Source organism: Labeo rohita, unplaced genomic scaffold (genome assembly GCF_022985175.1).
Source record: "Labeo rohita strain BAU-BD-2019 unplaced genomic scaffold, IGBB_LRoh.1.0 scaffold_218, whole genome shotgun sequence".
Lineage (NCBI taxonomy): Eukaryota > Metazoa > Chordata > Actinopteri > Cypriniformes > Cyprinidae > Labeo > Labeo rohita.
Genome location: NW_026128418.1, coordinates 13,539 through 28,329, shown reverse-complemented (window position 1 = coordinate 28,329; position 14,791 = coordinate 13,539). Strand labels below are relative to the sequence as shown.

The window sequence follows — 14,791 nt, the reverse complement described above, 5'->3', positions numbered from 1 at the left end:
GTCCAGATGAGCTGGAATTTAAAGAAAGCAGATGGGCAAATTTAAAAGATTTTGTGATACATGGTTTGGTAATCATTGCCACGCGGAAAATAGTCGGAATAAAGAACGAATAGAAAGTAACGTGTGTGTGAGGGGCGTGTCGGGTGTCGTGTTTCTCTTTTGTCACCTGCAACATTAAATCTTTGGCTCATTCGCCTTCAGCAGCAGAAACACACACGCTCTCTCTCTCTCTCACACACACACACACACACACAGTGATGGAGTCAAGTAGCGGGCGCTTTTCTCTCCTGGCGCCGCACCCGGCGCTCTTCCTCCGGCCGGATGACAGGACTTACCCGCGGAGCCCGAAATGCGCGCGCTGCAGGAATCACGGGGTGGTTTCGGCCCTGAAGGGTCACAAACGCTTCTGCCGTTGGCGCGACTGCGCGTGCGTCAAATGCGCGTTAATCGCGGAGAGGCAGCGCGTCATGGCCGCGCAGGTGGCGCTGCGGAGGCAGCAGGCGCAGGAGGAGCTGCAGATGATTTACCCCGCGCCAGGAGCGACCGAGGGCAGCATGAGCGTCTCCAGAGCATCGCTGAGCTCCGCTCCCCCTTCCGCGTTTGACGCCTTCAGTCCGGACACTTTCAAAGACGGTAGGAGCGCTGACACTGTTTCTGTGTGCTATTTTTTTTTTTTTAAAGTTTGCTGTTTTTCTTTCAGTGTAAACCGAATAAGTCATTCTCAGTAAATTCACACTGAGTCCGTTTTACGTTTCATGCTAAATGTATTTGCTTGGCTTTTGATCGTTATAGGTCATTATATGTTTATAGAGAACATTTGCTACTTAGCATGGGAAATGAGAGATGGTAGTGAGACGAGAGGTTGATAGTAGTGTATTTCAGCCTTAAAGAGACCAAAAATCACTTAGAAACCAGTTACAGTGTGAACGCCACTAAAGAACATCCTGAGATCCGCTTCCATTTCATTGCCAGCTACGAACAAAGCACTGACACTATTTATGTTTCATTTTTGCAGAGAAAAACCTTAACAAGTGCAGCGTTTTCAGCGGGTTGATGAATCAGGCTTTGTTCAGCCCGCACACACCTGCGCTGACGCCTCTGTCAGAAAAGAGCGACCCCTTAAACGACAGCGCGTCTCCCGGTTCGGATCACCAGTCAGAAAACATTTTGAGTCCGCAGTCTCTGACGTCCTCAGATCTGGAGTCCGGCAGTGAGTTGGAGAAACCCACAGAAGAAGAGCTGTCCAAAACGACCGGGCGAAACCCCGCCGCCGTTCTGACGAAGATTTTCCCTCATGTCAAACGAGACGCTCTTGAGTCGGCGCTGAAGGCCTGTTCGGGAGACGTGGTGAAGGCCATTGAACTGGTGCTCAGTTCTCAGGACGGCCAGAACTCACACGGAGACGTCGTGCCGCTGTCGGAGAACCTCCCCGTCTCACGGTCGTCCGCCGTCCGCCTCACAGAAGGTCCACTGAGACACTTCGGCTCCAAATCGGCATTCTCTCCCCTCCACGCTTCCTCCACGAACTGTTTCGGCGGCGACGGTTTGCTGGGGTTAAACCCTCGCTTCGCGATCGCTCCGCTGCGACTCACCTATTCAACACCCAACTTTATTCCGCCTTATCTGACGTCTGGATTTGTGCCGGCGATGTCCCTGCGGCCCCCAGCAGACTATCCGTTCCCCGGAGTGCTGCGGGACCTTCCTTACCCCAAAGACACTTTCAACCCCACAGTGTTTTACTCCAGCCTCAGCCACGACAAATAACACGAACCTCAGTCTCGTTTTGTTAAATTAAAACGTTATCATGATTCGAGAGGTCATCGCAGCTCATGGAAGTAATTCCAGTTTTATACACATATAGTTTTATACAGTATTTTTTTTTTTAAAATGTTTGTATATTTTTATGTATATTTGTTTGCTAATAAACTTTACAGAAAACTTTGTTTCCTTGAATGTGGAAAAGGAAGCAACATCAGCCCCATTTTAAGTCAAATCTATGCGAGGCTTCACCTGTGAACATGAATCTGTGGTTCACAGCTGCGAAACCCAAAGGGATTTTTTTTCTCTTTTTGGACTCCGTGATCGTAGATTGATTAAATAAAACCACTACAAATCAATCAGCAGTCTGATGTGTATACACTTTTAAATGATTATCGCATCAGATTTTCCTGCTAATAATGAAATGGTATGAAAGGAACATCTGTAGTGTTTGCAAATTAATAGGTTTCAGATGATAAAATAATCACCATTATGATTTAAAATTTGATGCTGTTGATGTAAATATTTAACTAGTCATAGTAATGTCTCAATAGCAATCACTATGTTGTGGTTAACCTCAGCCGTCCTTGTGTTTAATACTGACAACATGATCTTATATGAACTTCCCTGTTTCTCACAAAAAAAAAAAAAAAAAAACAGTGCCAATCAGAATACCGGGTTTAATTGTATTAGTCATTCTTTCCTAAAGATAAAACACTCATGAAGTGTATAATTAATGCTCAAACAACTTTCTGCACAATTTAGTGTAAAAAACAATATCTTCAAATCTAATAAACAATAAAACAATAAAATGGCAACAAAGTGACATTGAACAAATCCATTTTGACGTCACCCAAAACATTTCAAACATCAAAAAAGTTGAAAACACATGGATTCAGAGGATCAGACAAGTGCACGCTGTAATTTTCATCCTCCCCAAAACACGTCACACATGAGTGTGTTTGTCACACCGGCTTTAATCTCATCGCCTTACCTTAACCCACAAAAAATGAAATGCAGTACATTTAACATTTGTAAAACTACTACTTAAAAAAGTACAATATTTTAGTTAATATGCTACATTTCTCCATCAGAATGATGAGCAGCTGTATGCCATCCTTGACTTATCATTTTGTTTCTATTGTTCATCCTTTGTACTGAAACAAAGGAAAAAAAGTCTGCCTGTCCATTTATATGTTAAACTTTTAATGTAGTGTAAATTGTAAATTAATCCATAATTTGACCACAAACATGAAAACATTTCAGACTAATCAAATAATGCAAAAGCATTCCGGAAGGTTCACTTTCACATGAAACATATGTAAAATAACTAGCTATTTTATCAATCCAACTTAACTTACTGATTATAATTTAACATTATATATTTGCACACTATAAAAACATCAACTAAATAACACCCACATGCAGTCAACATTTTACCAAATTAGTTTAAACTGCAGTTACAGTCGTCATGGCTACTAAAAAAAAAAAAAAAAAAAAAATCACGAGAATACTGTACTTTTGGTCATAATATAATCACAAAATATATACTGTACAAAATCAATCCTCACTGATGGGACTGGGAAACTCTGACTAACTACAAAATCTACAAAATGAGAAAGAAATTCAGGACGACAGAGTAATCACACCGAGGTAGCTTACGTGCAATCAAAATGAGTCTAGACATGCTTGCTTTGCTTTATCCTCACTTGATCTACTTATCTGAACACCTGTAATCAATCGAGCAAAAGAGGTCTAACCATTTATCGTATTACACTAACTATGAACTGATTTGAAAATGTGAACAGTTGTAGTTTAGACTTAACACTGAAACTTACCTTTATTGTTTTATTTCTCTCTAGTCCCTCTACCAGCTCACTACTAATAAATGTAATTAAACAAACAGCTTCACTATAGCAATGCTTCTGACTGAAAGACTGAAATCATGCCATAACTACTAAAGGCCAAGCCTAAAATCCAGCTTTCCTTTTGGAAAGAGATGAAGACATCATGAATGTTATCATCTGTCCTTTTGAGAAGCTCAACTGAGCTTAAACACAGAAACCCCACAAGTGTCCTGTTTCACACAGAAATTCATTTCATGTCGGTCTTTACTTTTGAAAATATTGACAGAGCGCCACCTAGTGATTGAGACACGACATCTCTGGTTATGATGTCTGATGATGAAGTCTGAGCTCCTTAAGATGACAAAACAAAGAACGATGTATTGCCTTTTTCATTAATATAAATCCATTTAATTTAGTTTACTTGAGCAAAATAAAATGAGAATGTCCTGTAAAATTGGGCTGTTATTGATTAATTTGTCAGTTCTAGATTGTGTGTTGTGAGACAACTTCAACATTTGAAGTGGATCAAAACCTTGCATAAAAGGTGTCCCAAAACCAAAACAATACCCATTCTTGTCTTAGGACAAGTTTGATGAACTTTTTTGATCCACTTCAAATGTTGACTACTGTATATATATGTATGGGTGACATTTGACTCTTGAGTCGGGGGGGCAAGAAAAAAAAAGCAAAAGAAAAAATCTTTTTCGGATAAGCATCAAACAATGCCCTATCGTATTGTCACGCACCAAAGCAATGCAGCGCAGTCAATAATAACTATTGAATTTTACCGTCCGTTACTGGCAATGAAATTAGGCTACTAGTTGATATGTCCCGGTAGAGCCCTGCAATTCAGCCCGAGCCTGACGGGCCTCGACTTTTTTACGCCCCTATAGGGCCAGGCTTCGGGGCAATTTTCACATAGTTCAGAAGCGCGCCGGGCTTCGGGCCTGTTTTAGACATCCATCAATTATGGTGATGAAAAAATCCCGCGTTGGTGGACACAACGCGAGACTTCACTTTTGCTTTCACTTTTGAGACCGGCTCGGAAGGCGCTTTGTCCCCGTCAGCAGCAGCAGTAGCGAGCGCACCTTCAGCGCAGCTGGAACAGTTCCGCGTTCAAGCGCACACAATAGGCTAAAGCTTGGCGAAAAGCACCGGCAAAAGTTATTACCATTAATGTGTCGGGGTGAAATAGTAGGGAGATTTTTGAATTATTTATTAATAAACTAGTGTTTTCTGAGACAGTGTCGCAAGGATGAAGCTGACTCACTGTAAAAAATTGCACTGTAAAATAACAGCAATTTACTGGCAGCTGTGGTTGCCAGCATTATACTGTTATTTTATAGCTCTCTACCGTTAATTTACAGCTCTTCATTTTTACAGTATGTTACTATTATTATACCATGTGGTAACTCATTTTATTTTAGAAACCGATTGCTTCAAACCATTTGAGTTTTAAAAAAAAAACTATTGTTTATATGGTGTTAGTACAATGAACTTATTTAATTTGAGTCCACTAAGAAGAAATATTTCTTAATATAAACCTGCAAACACTTAAAGTGTAATAAAGAAGCAATCGACTTTTGCTCAGATCTTTATAGATTGTCATTAACTAACAATAGCACAAATTTGTGTAATAAAGTGCTTAGTAAAGAGATTGTCACTATATCAGCAATTCCACAATTACTGTCTTTAACTAAAGCAGCAAAACATCAGTGTTTGTGGCTCATCATTGCCTGAAGCACAAGCTCTACTCTCCAGCACAATGGAGACCCACAAAACTAAATTAAACTGACAGATCTCTCTTGTACAAAAACACATCAGTTAGGCACAATCAAATATTTACTCTCCCTACCAGTTAATGACTTTGCATAATTGTTTTTCTATGAACATTCACTAATATTTTAGTGAAAATAACTTGATTTACTTGGTAAATCTGACTGTTATGTTTTACAGTATATTACTGTTTTTTTCTTGAATTAACAGTAATCTACTGGCAGCTTGGTTGCGAGCATGTTACTGTTTTTCTACAGTGTGTTGCCATAAATTAATTACAGTTTATTACTGTTAAATTACATTTCATGCTGTTCTTTTTTCCATTGTACATCTTTAACCCTTTAATATCCTCAGTTTTAAATGAACACTTCTAATGTGTCAACACTACAGAGTGTTTGAGTAATACTGAATTAGTGCTGAAGTTAATGAGATAATTATATGACTGATCACGTTCTGATTGAGCATTAGTGATGAACACCAGCTGTTAACAAACAAAATCACTGAATGAAAGAATAACACAAGAACAACTGACTTCAGCCACAGCCTTAGATGACATCAACTGAAATAAAAGAAGACATTCAATCTCTCAAGATCTGATTAAACTCCTAAAACAGCATTACCAGCTTCGACGTCTACAGAAGAGAGTTGCAGAGGTTTAGATTGTTTTTTTTTCTTTTACTACCACGGTGGGGATCAGTGTTTACTTTAGTTGGGCTGTTGAACCTTGACATTTTAAAGTTAATTTTAGTTTAGTTGTTGTAATTATGTGTGTTTACAACATGCTTGTCATGAAAAAAAAAAAAAAAGAATGACTTAAAAAAAAAGGTAGAATTGTTTACGGTTTGGTAGTAACACAGGTTTTATCCAGTGTCTTTTCTTTTGAGTGTTGATGCCAGATTTAAAAGGAAAAAAAAAAAAAAAACTGGGCATGCCAATGTTAGAAAGACCACTCATTTTTTTTTAAAAAAAACCTTTGTTATAATTTAGATACACACATCAAGAATCATCGTATGAATCTCAACAATGGTGAGAACAAGTCATGGGTGAGGTTTTGTAGTGTGCTGATACCCAGCATGCATTGCAGCATGAAGCTTTCCATTGTCACCATTGTTGAGATTCATATGCTGATTCTTCATGTCTCTGTTTGAGTATAAATGCTACAGTAGTTTTAAATTTTAACTATTAAATCCTTATTTTCTGGTTGCCACATTATCAAAAAATCTCATGCTGTAACACACTTGGTGGAAACAAAAAGCAACAACAAATGAACACACACTCAAAAATTGACTTCTAATGAGTCTAGCAAGACTCAAAATCAGTTCAATAGATGATATTCATGCCCAACTAGACATAGCTGACATCAACTGACCAGCATTACTGTAACTAATGCATCATAAAAATCCAGTTACAGCAAATATATCTATGTTTAAATATCAAGAGTCAGGAGCCCAATTAAAGCAAACACTGATCTCCACAATGGTATTGTCAAACAAAACAATAAAACATCATCATCTAAACATCTCTTCACTCTCAATAAGATCTTCTATAGACATCTGACAGAAATAAAATCAGTCTGGTTAGAAATGCGTGAAGTTGGTAAAGCTGTGTGTTGAGTTGTTTAAATTTTCAGTTGATTTCATCTAAGGCTGTGGCTGAAGTCAGTTCTATAGTTCTTGTGTTTGTCTTGTTTCTCTTTCCATCAGTGATTCTGCTCATTAACAGCAGCTGTTCGTCAGTGTCTGAAGTCACTCATTAGTTTTCATTCTCTCTGTAAGGTGGACTATATTAGTAAACTCATGTAGGGAATAGTGAATGAGGGTGTAGGGTTTGATTTTAAACAGTCTCTGAGTGTCGATTTTGAACGCTGTTAATTCACGATACATAGCAGCAGGCTACTTTTTCGAAAATGACAAATAATACCCAGAATGCACTGTTTTAATGGAAAACAGCATGTTACTGTCAAAATTTGGCCGTTTTTTTACAGCAATTTTTAACAGTGTAGCCATCTCCTCTTTGGATGCGCCTTTACAGAGAAATGCATCTTTACAGATTACATAATGAAAGAGTTTTTGTTTTCAATTTGCTTTATTTCGTTAAGTTATGATTTAAATCTTTCTATATGTATATATATATATATATATGTATCATGTCTTGATTTTTGTGAAGCGCTCCTGTTGAAACGACAGAATGCGCATAATGTTTGTTTTCTTTCTTTTATAGAAGCACCGTTTGCAACATTTTGTTGATATTGTGAGTGCACACAAATAAAAGAAGACCCTTTACAGTTCCGAATGATGTATTACTTTTATCAGCAAAAATGCTGAAATATTTTAAATTGTTTCCACTGAAAAAAAATGTAAGTGATCGCGCTGGCGCCTCCTTGTCCTGCAAAGCGGCTTTAGCTTTCGCTCTCCACACAAATCATTGGATATGCACCTAATAGCACACATTTATCTAGGTTTAACGTTTATACTAACATTGTTTTATATCAATTTATTTTAGGCAAGTCATGATGATTTGAGAAAGCAAAATTTATCAAACAGACTATGATCAGGCTGCTTTGTCATTACTTTAAAAACAAAAACTTATATTTAACAAAAAAAAAAAAAAAATGCTTCAAACTGTTTTTTTTGTTTGTTTGTTTGTTTTTTTTTTTTTTTTGTGCTTGGACACAGAGCTCTGTGAACAGCCAGCCTCTTTTGCAATGACCTTTTGTGTCTAAATATAATCACTTTGCCACTGCATACAAAACGAAACTATTTTAATAACTGAAACAGTAGTATAAGCTGTTTTGGGAGAAGGGGGATAAAAGACGGGCTTGGGTCCGACTCGGGCCGAGAATAGTTTGCCAGATCTTCAATTGCATTTGCTTTCATTTGAGGGTATTTAGCACAGTCTAGTTCCTCCATACAACCGGGCCTGGGCATGGCTAACCGCTCCAATTGCAGCGTGGCTGACAACGGGGATGACTAACCCTGCTTTCCCCCCTTCCCCCCTTCCTTTTCTTTCAATTTCACTTTAAATTAGCCTAATTCATATGTTGACTTGTTTAGCAGCTTATGTATTTAATTCTTGTTTTGTTCCGAAAACCCTTCAAAAATGTCTATAGGCTATATATATTTACTGTTTGTACATTATAACATTTCGCTTTATTTACCGGCGTTATTTCTAAATGTAATATTTTTGTGCTTATCTGTTTTTAACCTAAACTACAAGTAGCGTTAATGTACACCTACCTAAATATGACTTTATAATTTTATGCTATATAGACCTACCTCATTACCCTCCACTGGATGTATAACGAGCAGCAATAAACTACATTTTGGTATTTTACAATGCCTAATCATACTTTTGTGGAAATTTTGGTGAAAGTAACTCAAAAGTAGTGTAACACATTACAATTCAGCGAAGTGTAATATTGTAATTATTTTTAGCTATTTTTTAACTAATTACTTTTAAAAGACAGTACATAGTAATATATAATGTATTACGTTTTGGAAGTAACTTGCCTAAAACTATATATATATGCCCAACATATATATATATATATATATATATATATATATATTCACACCACTAGGTGAAACATCTAGTATGTTCACATATTCTTTAATCTATTTTAATATGTACGTGATTGCTTAGCTTGTCACTTTGTTTCTGACTTGCTTTGCCTCAAAAAACACTGCTTGCAGGTGCAAATACTTTCTGCTTGCCAACATATGTAAATTACATTATTAGGATGAGTATTTTGTGTTTAGAATCTGCTCAATGGCTTCTACTGAACTTGTGACATACTGTAGTGAAGGGGGACTCTCTGTTCAGAAATACAATATGTAAGGAATAATTGACGAGGTAATATTTTTAATTGACGAGGTGGTGATGCGGTCACGATGTGAAGTGGACTGGCTGTTACACCTCAGGTGTGCATTATTCTAAGAATTGGACAGGGGTGCATTAATTTTAAAGAATTCAATGGCCCGTCATCAGTTATTTCTTACATATTGTAATTTTAATAAATGGACAGGTGTGGCCCAGCAAACATGTTAATGTGGGGCCCACATGGGATTTACTTGGGCTACAGGGTTACAGAGTGGACATGGGCTCAAAATGGGCATCTTATCTGGGGCCCATTTGGTGACCCAGCTAGGACCCACATGGGTGATCTCAGGTGGGCTGCAAATCATACAGACTGTTATGGCTATGTTTTTGAATAAATTAGAATACATTTTTTTTTGTAAAGTAATATGCATTTTTCTTACAGAAAGTAATCGGGCACCCTGAGATGTTGATGCAGTGGACCCCACCTTCCAGAAACAAGTGGTATGTTCTAACATGACATGATTTACTGCCTATAAATTTCCTGTATTTTCTGGTTGTATTCAAATAAAAACTCTGAGTTTTCCGTTAGGTTGCTGTGGTGGCAGAAAGTGGAGGGAGTACTATGGATGAAGCCACAAGAATGATGGTCTTCCTTTTGGAGCACCCCTTATCAAGAAAGTTTAATTTTGTTTGCCGGCGTGGAAAGCGAGTGTTTTGGGGGCTCAAACTACTTGAGGTTGTATAAGGTATGTTTGCTTGCTGTTGGATTATTTATAACATTCATGTGCAAACAGGTTATTTGGTAGAGTTGAGTTTGTTCTTCATAAATCAGTGGAATCAAATCAGTTTGACTGTATGCAAATAATTGTCCATACTTGGACAAACAGTACCCCAAATGATGATAATATGGTCCAGGTGAACTGCTTATATTAGTGATAAGTACAAGTACACTAATACAAGTGAAGTTATTTCAGATGGACATATTTTAACATTTGTGATTAAAAGATGAGACATTTAATTTATGTGTGAACTATGCCTTTAAATGTTGCCCTGTGCCCTTGTTTATACAGAAATCACAGGAAGCTTAAAAAAATGATCTTACAAACCAAATTACCAGTTAAGAGGCAGAAAAGTCTGTGTCAAAGTGGCTAATTGGTGACAGAATCGGGGGAAGAAACCATTCTGCGATGCCACACAGTGGAGAGCAAGATGGGTAAGTTTTAAGATATTCTTTTTTTTTTTTTTAATGGAAATACAATCTTTAAAAAGACAAGAATCATCAAAGGGACGATGGGAGAGAGAGGACAGATGAGCTGCAATGTTGGTTTGTTTGTGAAATAATGTATTTTAGACTTTTCAGATATGCATAAACAAACAATACAAGTTATGTCAAATAATGTTTGTCAGGAGCTTCACTTACTTGTTTTATAAAGTTGTAAATATACAAGTTAAATAAGCAACAAATACAACAAAATAAGCTGGGTCCCAGTTGGGTAGCCCAGGTGGGCCCTAGATACTGACCCAGTTGCAAACCCTATGGGCCCCACATGGCTGTGTTGGCTGGGGCATTATTTTCGAAGAATTCAACGGACCAAAGTCAATTATTCTGCTTATACTATGGTTACTACACCTCAAGACATCGATCAGATATTTCAAGGCATTTGTCCGGTGTTTGACCTTAAAACAGTGTTGTGAGTATTTACATTTATTCATTTAGCAGACACTTTTATCCAAAGCGACTTACAAGTGGGGAATACATCAAGCGATTTATCCTAAAGAGGCAAAACGACATAGGAAGTGCTCATAATACCATATAACAGGCATTGTTCAGATAAGCACAAGCTAGAAAAAGAAGAATAGGAAAAGAGTAAAGGTTTTTTTTTGTGTGTGTGTGTGAGTGTAATAGAATAGAAAGACATGAGTTTTCAGCAGTCGCTTGAAAGTTGTCAGGGATTCCGGATAGGGGTGGGAAGATCATTCCACCAGACAGGAATGGTGAAAGAGAATGTTCTGGAAAGTGATTTTGTGCCGCTTTGTGATGGTACAATGAGGCGTCACCGATTACAATGCGTGAGGGATGTAAAAAGTTGTTTAAATGTTTAGGCTAATGTATTTCCCGTGTGCAGTCAAATGTCCTGAGCTGTGTCCGAAAATGCTCACTCGTTCACTCGTTCACTAATCCCTGTATAGTGTACAGCAGTTGAGTGGACTATATCAGAAGGAGCGAAGTGAACGGATTTGGACAGTGACGTGTATGCTGCGCGTGATCTTCACATGTGTACTTTTATATTACATGTACATTTTTTAAGAAAATAATGTTAATAGCAATAACACTTAAAATTACTTTATATTGTAATTATACATACCTCTGCGTCGGCTTTGTGGTTTCACTGATGGTATAACTTGTTTTGTAATGCTTTGGTCATAATTATTAAATACTATTAAAATACTGTCAACAAAAATAAACACATTAGCACGTGTTCATAATTGTATATATTTACTGTTTGCAGTATTTTAAACTCTCCAGAGCAGCGTTTCGCGCCCAGAGAAGATAACAAAGGTCCTAGAGCGCCCTCAAGCGACCGTTAATTTTACATCAGAATTCATTTTTAAATATCCACCAAATTATTAGTAGTTAAATACCCCCACCTCTCCCTCCTTTAATACGAAATAAACGAATGATATTGTTAGATCAGGTTTGGGGTTACACTACATTGTCTCGTGCTCTAACTACGGGGGAAGGGGGAGTGCGCCATGTGACGCGGCGTTGGTTTCAGTCAGGTCCTGTAAGCAAATGTAAAAGGCCTCTCTACAGTAGCTGCCTTGCATTCGTGTTTGTCGTTAGACTGAAACAAGAAGCGTCTTAGACATGTCTGGAAGAGGCAAAGGCGGTAAAGGACTCGGAAAAGGAGGCGCTAAGCGTCACCGTAAAGTTCTGCGCGATAACATCCAGGGAATCACCAAACCCGCCATTCGTCGTCTCGCTCGCCGCGGCGGCGTCAAACGCATCTCCGGTCTGATCTACGAGGAGACCCGCGGTGTGTTGAAGGTGTTTCTGGAGAACGTCATCCGGGATGCCGTCACCTACACCGAGCACGCCAAGAGAAAGACCGTCACCGCCATGGACGTTGTGTACGCGCTGAAACGACAGGGCCGCACCTTTGTACGGCTTCGGAGGTTAAACTCCTTAAATCAGAAAATAATAAACCACAAACCCAACGGCTCTTTTAAGAGCCACCCACACTATCACCGGAAGAGTCGAGATCAAAGTTATGTTACTAATACGCGTTTTGTGCGAAAAACTAACAGTATAACTTTTGTGAGTAAACCAATTTTGTGAAGTGAAAGGGCTCATTGTTGGTGTGTTTCGCACCAAAAATCAAAAATGTTTTTGAACCGGGAACAGATTCTGAAAAATAAAATCTATGTAATGTTGTTGTTGCGTGAACATTGAGAGCATGTTTATTATAGTTTTACATGACGTTTTTATTTATTCGTTTATTTTTTATTTAATGTATTAAAATTATATAGTCGAAAATCAGATGCCTAACAAAATCAGATGGCAGCAATACTGAAGTTAGAGCAAAAGTGAAATTGGCAGGGCAGCAGTTGAGAACAGTGTCTAATCGTTATTGCTCTCATTTCTATACATTCCCTCACTGGGTCTTTGAGACTTATGAAAGTGACACTGCATGATGCTGTTGATCCTGTATATTTGAGACCCGTTTGTTTTCTTGTATAGTATAGAACTAACAAAAAGAGCGGGAATTGAAACAAAGGAAATTTATTCATGTGTGCTGATGTAGTTCAAACATGGAGCGGTGGGTGGGGCTATCATTTCTCAACCTGTGATTGGCCCTCGTTGCGATCGTGATGCTTCGAGTTGTCCAATCGCTGACGAGTTTGTGTTTGGTTCGTGCAAACAAGCAATTAGAAGGCTCCACATCTCTTTTAAAATTAGCATAGGTTAGTCAATAAATGCCTCTGTCCGACAAGTTACAGTCATTCATTGGTTGGAGTGTAAGGTAGCGTAGTCATGCCTGAACCAGCGAAGTCCGCGCCTAAGAAAGGCTCCAAGAAGGCCGTCACTAAGACCGCCGGGAAGGGCGGGAAGAAGCGTAAGAGGTCCAGGAAGGAGAGTTATGCTATCTACGTCTACAAAGTCCTGAAGCAGGTTCATCCCGACACCGGTATCTCTTCTAAGGCGATGGGAATCATGAACTCGTTCGTCAACGACATCTTCGAGCGCATCGCCGGTGAAGCGTCTCGTCTGGCTCACTACAACAAGCGCTCCACCATCACTTCACGGGAGATCCAGACCGCCGTGCGTCTGCTGCTGCCCGGTGAGCTGGCCAAACACGCCGTGTCTGAGGGCACCAAGGCCGTCACCAAGTACACCAGCTCCAAGTAGAGCTCCGCTCAAACTCACAGACCCAAAGGCTCTTTTAAGAGCCGCCCATCTATTCGCTGAAAGAGTTTTAATTTTGTGAAGGTATCATAATATTTTATTTTAATTTTTTTTTTTTTTTTTTTTTTCCTCCAGTTTTTCTGTTTCAGTATCGGTGTTTTATATATACGATTAGAGCGTTTCTTAAAAATTCAGGTTTCATAACGACGTTTGTTGTGTTGGTGTTCGTTCTAAAATTTAATCAAGCTTCCTTTCTAATAAGAACTGTAAGTTAAATCTACTATTTGAATAACAAATTAGGTCAATCAGCAAATGTTTTAATCATACAGCATAGTTAAAATCCATAAATAAAAGGTTCATATGACTTCGGTGTAAAATGTTTAAAACTACTAACATCAGTTCTTCCAATTTTTGTTCTTTGAGATGTGTGTAATATAAGCTTTAGTATGGTGCTTTTATAAAATCATAGCTGTACGTTATTGGGTTTAAATTGAGCAGAAAGTGGTCTAGAAAAAGTTAATTATTGAACTTAATTTAAATAAATTTTAATGTAATTATTAAACTAATTTTGATCAAAGTTCATTTCTGTGACAAACTTGAGCACCATTTAATTCTGTGCACTTTTTACACTGGGAATTAATTCCTGTAGTGCTGGTGATCACTGTTTCTTTAATTTGTTATTTGTAAAATATTACTTTTGTGTGTGTATATGTCCATCCACATTGACAGTTGTTTGGTGAATAGTGGAATCCACGGAAAAATTCCTGATACAGACTTTGCAATGGGTTCAGGTCGGTCACCCAAATTCGCAGCGCTCGTAGGCGTAATTTGCTGATGGGACGTGTCCCCACCACTTTTTGGCAGTTTCATTCTGTTGACTTTATCTTGATCACACAGTAAAAGTGTGTATACGGTCCAGTGTGAGCATATAATTACACTATTTATTGTTTATAAGTGCTGATATGTGTGTGATGAGGTTAGATCAGGCCTGTCTGACTGGCACAAATGTATTATCTGTTAGTGAATTACCGTGTTCCTCTTCAGTAAATCGTGTTTCTGAGACACATTAATAAGATCGAAAGGCACTTAAGCATTGGTGAGTATAACAGTGGTGGAGACAGAAGACCAAGAAGTGTTGTGTTCAAGCCCAAAACCAAAATATATATGGCTTGTTCATTTTTAA

The 14,791-nt window shown here is 38.3% G+C and overlaps 3 protein-coding genes across 3 annotated transcripts; all 3 read left to right on the top strand.

Annotated features, from left to right (window-relative positions):
* The first annotated feature begins 210 nt into the window (after positions 1-210).
* Positions 211-2,098, top strand: LOC127159461 (doublesex- and mab-3-related transcription factor A1). The gene is made up of 2 exons (XM_051102272.1): positions 211-633; positions 1,016-2,098. Exons 1-2 carry the CDS (start codon positions 258-260, stop codon positions 1,762-1,764), a joined length of 1,125 nt encoding a protein of 374 aa, XP_050958229.1. The 5' UTR covers positions 211-257; the 3' UTR covers positions 1,765-2,098.
* Positions 2,099-12,007: 9,909 nt separating this feature from the next.
* LOC127159460 (histone H4-like) lies at positions 12,008-12,437 on the top strand. The gene is given in 2 exon segments (XM_051102271.1): positions 12,008-12,360; positions 12,362-12,437. Coding segments are annotated over 2 exon segments (312 nt in total). The 5' UTR covers positions 12,008-12,069; the 3' UTR covers positions 12,383-12,437.
* Positions 12,438-13,198: 761 nt separating this feature from the next.
* Positions 13,199-13,689, top strand: LOC127159459 (histone H2B-like). The gene has a single exon (XM_051102269.1). It carries the CDS (start codon positions 13,237-13,239, stop codon positions 13,609-13,611), a length of 375 nt encoding a protein of 124 aa, XP_050958226.1. The 5' UTR covers positions 13,199-13,236; the 3' UTR covers positions 13,612-13,689.
* The last annotated feature ends 1,102 nt before the right edge of the window (positions 13,690-14,791 follow it).

Bases quoted from the DNA above. Each gene is read 5' to 3' on its own strand.
- LOC127159461 (XM_051102272.1), top strand. From the start codon at position 258: ATGGAGTCAAGTAGCGGGCGCTTTTCTCTCCTGGCGCCGCACCCGGCG. The intron at 634-1,015 runs GTAGGAGCGCTG...TCATTTTTGCAG, and splicing joins TCCGGACACTTTCAAAGACG to AGAAAAACCTTAACAAGTGC.
- LOC127159459 (XM_051102269.1), top strand. From the start codon at position 13,237: ATGCCTGAACCAGCGAAGTCCGCGCCTAAGAAAGGCTCCAAGAAGGCC.